The following is a 10,377-nucleotide window of genomic DNA, read 5'->3' on the forward strand; positions in this document are numbered from 1 at the left end:
ATTTCAGGCTGACTCGACCTAGGGGAGGCCCAGGACCGGTCCAGATTAATCGTTACTGGTGTTAACCATGAGCGGGAATCGAACTCGGGTAGGCAGGTTGGTAGCGCGGCGCGCTAACTGCTTCACTACCGCTCCCCCCAAACACGCGCACGCACACACGCGCGTCAAAATGATTCTGTTAAAGTTGTTTTGTTGACGTGGTGTAGACGGGGTGAGGCGTTAATCGGTAGAAATTAATTATCAGCCATATGAATGAAAGCCCACACATGTTGTCAAGTGTTAAGATGCAACAACTTCCAACTGTTTTAAGTATAGGAACACATCTCTGAGCTGGACTCAGGTAAGCCAGAGTTTGGGGTGCTGTGGAAAAGCTTTGACAAAAAAAAAGTTAATTAACATTTATGTAATAGAAACCAAAATCACACCGTGTTGAACACTAGGCCATTATAGTCTTTTCAGCTGCTCACGTTGGTAAGTAACTCAGATTATGTTTGAAGGGCGATTAAATTCTTAACACTGGGCTAATAAGCATCGGTGATTAGTTACGTCTAAGTGTTAGGTGTGAACTACGTGTAGACGTAACTTAAGGAGCGCCATAGTAGCGAGATGTTAACTGCCTCGCATGGTATACAGGAGGTCGTGGCTTCGATCCCCTACCCTGACGCCTGCTATATATTTGGAGTTTGCATGTTCTCTCTCCCCGTGGTCGCATGGATTTTTTCACCGGGTCATCCGGTTTTTCCCTCGACATTTAAAATCAGCGTAACACGTTTAGAGTAGTTGGCCACTAGGCATTTCCATATGACGATAAGCCACTTCGTTGAGCTATCATTTGTGGCCAGGTCGCTTCTGAAAAAAGAGCTGCATAGCTGAGTGGGCCTTCCTTAGTAAAAAAAAAGTTCAAATTGTTTAAATCTAAACACAAGTTTTTGGCAATGCTGCTACTTCTGCTTTGCCAGTGATGCACAAGCACAGTCTAACGACGAAGCCCCCAACACAATTCAGGATGGGGACGTCTGGTATGACGCATGCTGCAAATTTACTTCCCTAAATGTCCGGATTTAAATGATAAAAACGACGACAACTCTCAAGCAAAACGATGAGAGCAAGACAACATCAAGAAGGGGGGGGGGGGGGTCAGCCTTAGCTACGTGATATTTTGTCGAGCCATTTCCCAGTGGCCGTCCGATGACACCCGACCGAACATGCACGGTGTTTTTTTTTTCTAATTGCAAGTGACGATGGCCTTCTTATGTGCGTACATCTCGGTGCGTAGGATAGAACCCAACCAACATCCAGTAGCGGTAGTAGCAGTCGTAAAACTTTTTCAATTTTAATGCAAACGGACAATCGTCAATAACATCGTGGACTTAGAGATATTATTTATCAGCGGCACATAAATGGCAAACGTCCTCATACCGGAAAGGCTGTCCCCCCTAATTATTTTTATGTTTTCCTCTCCGTGTATTTACCTAAATGGTAGCATGATGATGACTATGACGACGATGACGATGATGAAGATGATTTTTTACTTGTGAGCGAGTCTGTTGCTTGTTTGGTTGAGTGTTTGACCGATGTTTGGCAGATTGAATGATTTCACACTCGCACGAGTTAACAATCGAGAGCCCTGCTGCTGCTGCTGCTGCTGCTGCTGGTTAGATGTGAACGAAGTTAGTCCAGTTATTGTTGTGCTGCTCCTGCTTATTATCATCATGATTGCCACAATGTCGAAGACAATGAGGACACCATCATTAAAATCTCACTGCTGCTTCTGATGATTTTGCAACCACTGACAATGATGATGATGACGACGACGACAATGATGATGATGATTCTGTGCTGCTATAAAAATGTTTCTTTGTTGTTTATCTCTCTGAACTTTTGTTGTTGTTGTTGTTTTTGTCGTGAGAGCAGCCATGGTACTTGGGATGAAAAGCGGAGCTTTCCATCCTCACCATTCAAGCAGCACTCCGCCAGACCATTTCCCAAGCTTCTGACCGAAGGCAAAATAAAAACAGCTAAAAGCAACGCCTCGATTTTTCCCGCCAAATTCTCGATCGATGGGGGTAGGAGAAAGTCAACAACGGAAACCAGGAAAAACTAAAAAAAACGAGCAAAACATTTTTAAAAAGAAAAAAAAAGACAACAACAAACCGCATCAACAGCAACGACTTAAAAGAGAACTTGAACAAATGGAACGACGCACGGACACGTCAAAACACGAACGCGCAGTCACGCACGCACGCACGCGCTGCCGCCCGCCGCACCATACACGCACGCACGCACGCACATACCGTACAGATGAACTCATCCGGAACTAACTGGAGACTTGCATGATTAAAGTGCGAACAGGTCGCCTCAGCGGACATTTGTGTTGCAGCAGCAGCGGCGGCAGCAGCAGCAGCAGCAGCAGCGTTAAACGGACTTCATTGCTTTTCTTGTGGAGCGAGCGGTTGGGAGGCAGTGAGTTTCTGGCCTTGCAAGACACCGACCAGGGAACCCGGAGGTGAAAATGACCCCGTGATGGGGTGGGTGGGGTGGTGGGGGGGGTCACCCCGGGGGTCACCCCGGGACCCCCTGTCACATGACCTAAAAGCCAAGCAGCCACCCGCACGTGAGTGTGACACAACACTTGCAGGGCGTTACTCGCCCCCTGATCGTTGATTTGCGAACACGCAGATGGGCGCCACCGCACACCGGACTACGCGTGCGCGCGCGCGTCCGTGTGCTGACGTCTGGTGAGTGAAGCGTAATCTGTTGATCGTGAACACGTAGTGAGGCATTTGTACGATGCTTAAAACGAATTAACAAATTGTCAATTTGTAATAATAGTAACAGCACCATTTTTATTATTATTGCAATTTTAAGAGTAATAATGAGTTGCCCAATGTTTTTGCTTAAAATTAACGAATTTAATTTGCTGGAAGGATACCCATAATGCATCTTCGGGTAATTATCTACCCAGTGTGTTCTCCGCAGATATGTAAATTGTGTCCTTGGGGTTCTGGAGTGCACGTGCGCCCGCGTGTGTGTGTGTCTCTTGTTTCAAACCCACACTCACACGCTCCTCCGAGCTATCTCTTGCGTTTTATACGAGTCCAAACAAAAATAAATAAATATGAATAAAATTTACCAACAATTAAAACCGGGGGGGGAGAGGGGGTAGTGGTGACACGGTCCTAACACAAGGGCCTTCATCTCTCACCGAATATTTTCCTGGCCTACCGGAAGATATCCACGGCGCGGTGTGCCGGGGATGCAGGGAGTGTTTTTCTCCAGGTCACTAACCCCCTTGAAATGAATCCCTGCGATTTCGGATGTAAAGCGGAGGTTCTTTTAAAAATGATTTCTTCCCATGAAGAACTGCATGGCCACGATGACCCGCTGCGCTCCCAACCGCTGACCGTTTTCTAACAGAGTTGTAGTTCACTAGTGTTATGGTGCTGTGATGAATAGAATTCAGGTTGTTGTTGTGTCGCCTGGCCAGTCGCCTATTCCCATTTTTACTTATTAACGCTGTTGTTTTTTTTTGTGTTCTCCTCCTCCTCCTCGTGATCACGTCAAGTGGTGATAACGTCCCGACCAGAGTCGTGGACTTCGCCACAAAATGCATTCTTCTTCAGTAGAATCCGATTACGCATCGAAGGGATCAACTCTCGCTCGTGTAGACGTGTGACCGCTGGTTTTATCGTTTGTGCATGCAAGGGACGGGGGGAAAAAAAAAGACAAAACATACTCACCGGATAGATCGATAGATATACGCGTCCATTTTGCTTTTACCTTTAGGTGCAAAACTAAGTTGCACGTGAAAAACAAACTCAATTTTTTTCTTTTTATAAAAACAAAATACTCGACGAAAGAAAACCAGCGGAACGCAGTTTCAGTCATCAGAAACGGATTGGATTCACCGTTCGTGCGTCTAGCGACGAAATATAACGATTTCACGATGCCATCAGTGGTGCATACTCGCCCAGTTTTAAACAGAAGAATGCATTTTTCGTAAACTTGAGCTGAATCCGAGAGTTTCGTTCGGGGGAGTCTTGAACGGCAGTTTTGGTGTTTCACGCAGAAGATGCTGTTTTCATGATTACTATGAAAGTTAGATGCTTATTAACGATATAAATGTTTGCGCTACATTGCATCAGGAGTAGTTTCTTTTTTTTTCAGCCGATGTGACGGGGCATTATCCAGTAGCTGCGTGGGTGTTGACGCACGGTCACGGGATACTGGTTGCGACTTTGGCACTGTCGCGATCGCTCCAGACCGGGTTAGATTCCAATTGTCGCGCTTTTCAAACAACGCACTCGTTTTTACAAACTTTAAATCGCGCGCATTCGTAGCGCTCACCTTTGAGCTGAAGTTGCACACACTCGCGTACGTTTAAACACACACACACACACCACACGCGCAAACCATCCTCCCGCTCTAGAATTGAATGTGACCACGCAGTTACTGTTTAGTGTCGTTTTGTCATCGATAGACGTGTATTTTATAAAGTGCGTTCGCTTGTAAAACACTTCACAGGATTCACAAAAACGCGTACGGGACACGCACGGACACACACGCGCACCAGCGTGCGTGAGAGCAAGACAAAATCAAGAAGGGGGGGGGGGTGTCAGCCTTAACTATGTGATTCTTTGTCGAGCCATTTGCGAGTGGCCGTCCGATGACACCCGACCGAACATGCATGGTGGTGTTTTTTTCTAATTACAAGTGACGATGGCCTTCTTATGTACGTACATCACGGTGTTGTAGGATAGAAACCAACCAACATCCAGTAGCGGTAGTAGCAGTAGTCAACCTTTTTTCAGTTTTAATGCAAATAGACTTTTCCGCACGTGAATGGGCATTCTTTTACTGGAGTACATCATAGACGCGATACTTAAGATAGTGGTAGTAGATCAGTTTAACATCGTTGCATCGCTTCAACGTATGCAATTTTCCTTCCCACCCCCTACACACACACACACACGAGATCGTAAAAAAAATGGTTTTTAAATAAATGCAAAAATAATAACGATGATTCATGACTTTGGTGACCAGAATAACCCGGAATCTATCGGGCAAAACAAAATAACTATGGCTTAACAATAGTTAGCCGTATTTATTCAACCCATTTAAACAGTGAATCAAAAATTCTAAAAAGACCCCGCCAATTACAACCTTTGCTTACGATTTACAAAATAAAATATCTGTTTTTTGTTTTTTTCCACGGCAACAGCAGCGAGTAACAACAAACAAAAATCGAGAAAAAACTGAAAAAAATATTAATTTGAGAGGCAAAGTGCAATCGATTTGTTGTAGGGAAATAAAAACAAAACGGGCGTCTGTTGTAGAGAAGTTTCGCTTGGGGGGGTGGGGGGAGGGAGGGAGGAGGCGGTCTTTTTTTTAAAGAAAAAAATGAGACATTTGTAATTTTCACTTTTTTTTCCTTTTTAATTTTTTGTATAAGTCCAGTTTCAGCCCTGGGACTCTAAACACGTGGGTCGGTGGCGGGATAGGCGGGTGGGGGGGGTTCTAAATATAGCTTGCCTTTGTCGGATTGAGAAAAGTGGAGAACTGAGAGAAAGAATCGCTATCGTTGTTGTTATCGTTGTTTGTTGTTGTTGTTTTATAGGTTATATTTTTTTCTCGGTGGCGCGTTTAAGATGTGTATGACCCCCCCCCCATGCCCGACCCCTCCTCGCCTCCCCCCATCCGTTCTCCCCCACACCTCCCTTTTCCACTCGCCGATCGCACGTGAACAATAGATGGGGCTTACGTGGCCGCATTTAAATGAGCGAGAGGGCATTGCCAATTGGGGTACAGGAGGGGTTTACTCTAACAAATCTGGGAGGGGGGGTGGCGTACCGGGGTGGCAGTGGGGGACCCCAGTGGTTCACGTGGGGTCAAGGGAGCCAGGAGTGGGGTGCGTGGTGGCATTGGGGTGCCGGTCAGAAAGGGGTGTGCATGGCCTTGTGGGTCTTGCATTTGTTTTTGGCTTGACATGATACCGGCTATACACACAAGTATATTATTGCTCTATTACGCGAGTTTATTTTAGAGAGAGGAGAGAGATGTACATTCGGGGCCGAAACGACACGTTTCGTTAAAACAAAAAAATATACACACACATATATTTTATTGGGATTCCTTGATGATTATTGGCGTTCTCTCTCTCTCTCTGTAATTTACGGTGTGCAGCAAAGCTGTTTAAAAGGAGTGTTCGCGTAAAAAAAAAACCACACACAAACGAAATAATAAGTGCTTCTACAAAATAATAATAGTAATGATGATGGTAGCAAGGGTGTTCCATATATACATGTATGTGTGTTCATCGATGCAGTACCATAGTTCACAACAGCGCACAGTGAATGACCATATAAAACCCTGGTGATGATTCACTCAAATATTTAAATTGTACTGTTATTATCTGTATGCACCTTAACTGAAATCGTTAATCGTTTTTTTTTACTATATTTAACTATCTTCGGGAGCAATTAGAAAAAAAAGTATTGTGTTTAATGGTAACGTTATGATGTAGCACCATATACAATTGCGAACAAGACGAAACGTGTTGATTAGACATGAGTTAACTGCGTTGCACTACAAAGACAAACACACGCATGGATATATATATAAATGTGTGTGTATAAAAACATACGTAACTATGCATACCCATATACCACAAAACGGAATCCCATTTTTGGTTTTACGCATATATATGCATATTTGTGTATGCATATATATGTGTGCATGCATACCACGTGCAGCGCTTACATGCGTACACATGCTGACAGTAGCAGGTTTTTAAGCGCTATACACACGTATATATATGCTTACACATTTCAATAAAATATCTAAGCATATACACGTGTACAATGTATACTATTTATATACACTTCATAATAAATATCCACTGTGTACACACTACCAGTAAGTGTATATACATACGAGTATACAAAGATAGCCTTGCACAGACTGTTAGGGCAAGTGCGGTGAGCGAACGCCGATGAAAGCCCGGATGGCGCGTGGGAGGGGGGGGTGTAAATATCGCCACCCAGGTGCTCATTTGAGGCCGAGTCGATCTAGGAGAGGCCCACGACCGGTTCCGATAATCGTCACCGTTGTTGGCCGTGAGCTCACTTCACTTCCGCTGCCCACAAAGACAAAGATCCCCCGTATAGCATTAACAGACTGTAGGGGCAAGTGCTGTTAGCGAGCACCTATGAAGGCCGGAACGGTACACGAGGGGGTGGGTGGCCAGCACCACGCCCGACCGCCTTTGTCTCCCTAGTGGCGATGTTTACACCCCGCTCCAGGTACTAATTTGAGGCCGAGTCGACCTAGGGGAGGCCCACGGCCGGTTCAGACAATCCTCACTGGGCGTTGGCTGTGAGCTGGATCCGAACTCGGGTCGCCGGGTTCGTAGCGCAGCGCTCTAACCGCCAGACTACCGCTCACCCCACACACACACAACAACGATACCAGATACCACTATATGGAACGCCCTTGCTCTCTGATCGACATCTGAACATGACAATTCCGACGGCATGCAAGTTCCACGCCGTGTATATTCTGTGCCCTCTCCCTCCACGCGTTGAAGCCGGCGCACTCGCGCGCTCTCCCCATGGAGACGCGTGGCTGACGTGTCCGAGTGCCCGTCAGACGCACCCTCCTCCACCTTCCATATCGCCTTCCCTCTCTTCCCCCATTCTCCGCAAAGAGCTTCAGTTTCTATATATATAATAATGGGGGGTGTGTGTGCCTACCCCCCAGACAGCGACGGGGGAGGGGAGTCGTTTTCCGGAGATCAGCCCCGAACAGCTCCATGTGACATTAAGCCCCGTGCGCATGCGTTTACGCACGTGTAGATGCCGCACGCAGGCGCTATAGGTGTGTGTGTATGTGTATGTAGGTGTGTGTGTGTATGTAGGTGTGTGTAGACACGCGCGCATGCACACCGGGTGCGAGCCATTTATAGATACCCCGCTGAAATAACGGAGAGGTGAGAATGGATAAGACTGCTTTTCTTTTACAAAGCCCCTCCAAGTCTCCCAACAATCTCAATGCAACGTGTTAACGATCGCCTCTGTAAAATGTGGAGCCATCCTTGAGAAATATGCAATCACCTGTCGAGTCGAAAGAGGCCCATTAGCAGTCGGTGGGATATCTGTAAATGGATCGGACTGTGCATTGATGTACGCTAATCAGGTGTATGCGTGTTGCGGCTATCGTCACGATTATGATAAATGGCAATATCAAATTTTTTTAATGCCCAGAAAATGTATTTTAAAAATACTATTAATATTGTTTTGCACAGAAAAGCTTTTTTACTGATTCAAAATAATTATTGTTGACCAATTAAATGATTTAGCGTGTGTAGTGAAATCGGAATACCGGGAGAAAAATCTCACCACGATAATCCTTACGTACAATTATACAATCAATCCACTGCTGGATAATAGTTTGACCACACTTTCACCTAAGCTATATATATACAGAGACAAACAAAAATTCCCCCGTATTGCTTTAACAGACTGTTGGGACAAGTGCTGTTAGCAACTACATTTGTAAGGCCGGCACGGCACACGAGGGAGTTGGTGATTAGCACCAGCCCCGGCCGCCTTTGTATCCCTACTAGCGATGTTCACACATCGCACCAAGTAGTGTACTAATTTGAGGCCGAGTCGACCTAGAGGAGGCCCATGACCCGTTCAGATAATAATCATCACTGGTGTGTCGGTGGCTGTGAGCGGGAATCGTACTCGGGTCGCCAGTTTAGTGGCACGGCGCGCTAACCGCTGCACTACATACACACACTTATACATACATACACATGGATATGTATGCGTATGAATGTATATATGCGCGTATATATAACTTGTAGTTGATATTGCATATACACATACACACGTGTGTTTCCCACACCCCAGTTCTCGCAATCCCCACCACGCTCACTCTTTCCCCGTTTACCAATGTAAACTCAGTACAATGCAAATTATCTCACTTGCACGCGCCGGATGATTGCTGAACACGTCGGGCGAAACGCGCTAAGCAATGAACCCCGCCTGCGTCACGCGGAACACGTGTACACACGCGCATACACACGGAACATGTGTACACACACACTGATATCCCAATATTAATTTGAAACGGCTCTAATAACGCAGACTGGGTTAATTGCTTAGTGCGTCACGTATTTAACAACGATCGCGATCGGGCGCGTTGCAGCGTGTAACGAATAGTTCGAATGACAGGAGTAAATTGGTTATGGCGATGTGCCGCAAGGACTGGAGTGTGTGAAAACCACAACTGTCTGATCCTTTTTTATATATATGTACGATATATAGAATCTGGGGCTCCCGTTGCAAATGGCACTATTATATGATGGATTAACAAAAAGCTATTTTTTAATTTGCACGAAGTAGGTAATTGAATTTAAAGGAAAAAAAATGAAACGCACCCACATCATGTGCCTTGCCTTTTGAGAAAAAAAAGATACGTACTTTAACAAAAATAAGTGTGATAAGACAAAAAAAGAGATATTAATTTACACAATGCATTGCTGCACCTTAATATGCTGCATGAATTATCCGTGCGATTGTTATGATGATAAGATCTGACATCTTTGTATTTCATGTAGTTTTAAAAAAAAAATTTGAAAGAAACGGCGGGGAAAAAAATACGTTTAAGAAACCGAGTGATGTCATTCGTTACACGATTTACATGTATCAGCATTTTTTTCTTTCTAGTGGTCGTATATTGTATAAGCGCATCTGCATTCATGTGTAACGCTTTTGGTAAAAAAAACACAATGTTATATAGATAACGAGTCGCAGTATTCGTGTTGGGCAAAATGACCCACCCCAGTCCCTCTACCCAATTCTGCCCCCCACTTCCCCCCCCCCCCCACTTCCCCCCCCCCCCCACTTCACCCCCCCTCTCCACCCCCCCCCCTCTCCACCCCCCCACTATTTTCTCTCTGAGCCTCTGTCTTCCATTTCGTTTGCTGTTGTATCAAATATACGGACAATTTATGCAATGCAGTTTTTCCTCGTGTGTTATTGTTTCATGATGATTCTTTTTTTTGGCTCCTCTATTATAATAAGAATAATAAAGAAATAGCAGCGCCGCTTGTTGAACCCGTTTATTTGTTGTTGTTGAGACGATTAGTCGCGCAGATTTATTCTCATTAATCACATTGTTTTGACCGTTTTTATTCCCATTGTTATTGCTTCGGTGACGTCGCTGGTTATTACTCTGTCTGTGCTTATGGCTTATTATTGATTTTGATTTTTGACCAAAGTTGGCACTGCTATCTATGCAGTACGGTAAAAAAAACATAACATACATAAATTTGTGTAATTTCTTTGTGCTACGAGAACTTTGCATGTG

The 10,377-nt window shown here is 45.0% G+C and overlaps 1 protein-coding gene across 6 annotated transcripts in view; it reads left to right on the top strand.

The window, feature by feature from the left end:
* The window catches only part of LOC133351928 (nuclear factor 1 A-type-like), a 399,089-nt gene extending 389,265 nt beyond the window's left edge, over positions 1-9,824 (top strand). For all 6 annotated transcript variants that reach the window (XM_061567537.1, XM_061567542.1, XM_061567543.1 and 3 more), the window contains one exon: positions 1,915-9,824. In XM_061567537.1, the coding sequence (XP_061423521.1) occupies positions 1,915-1,932 (18 nt within the window). In that variant the 3' untranslated portion in view covers positions 1,933-9,824. The remainder of the gene's footprint in view (positions 1-1,914) is intronic.
* The last annotated feature ends 553 nt before the right edge of the window (positions 9,825-10,377 follow it).

Source organism: Lethenteron reissneri, chromosome 39, assembly GCF_015708825.2.
Source record: "Lethenteron reissneri isolate LAM-NWPU_2019-01 chromosome 39, ASM1570882v1, whole genome shotgun sequence".
NCBI lineage: Eukaryota > Metazoa > Chordata > Hyperoartia > Petromyzontiformes > Petromyzontidae > Lethenteron > Lethenteron reissneri.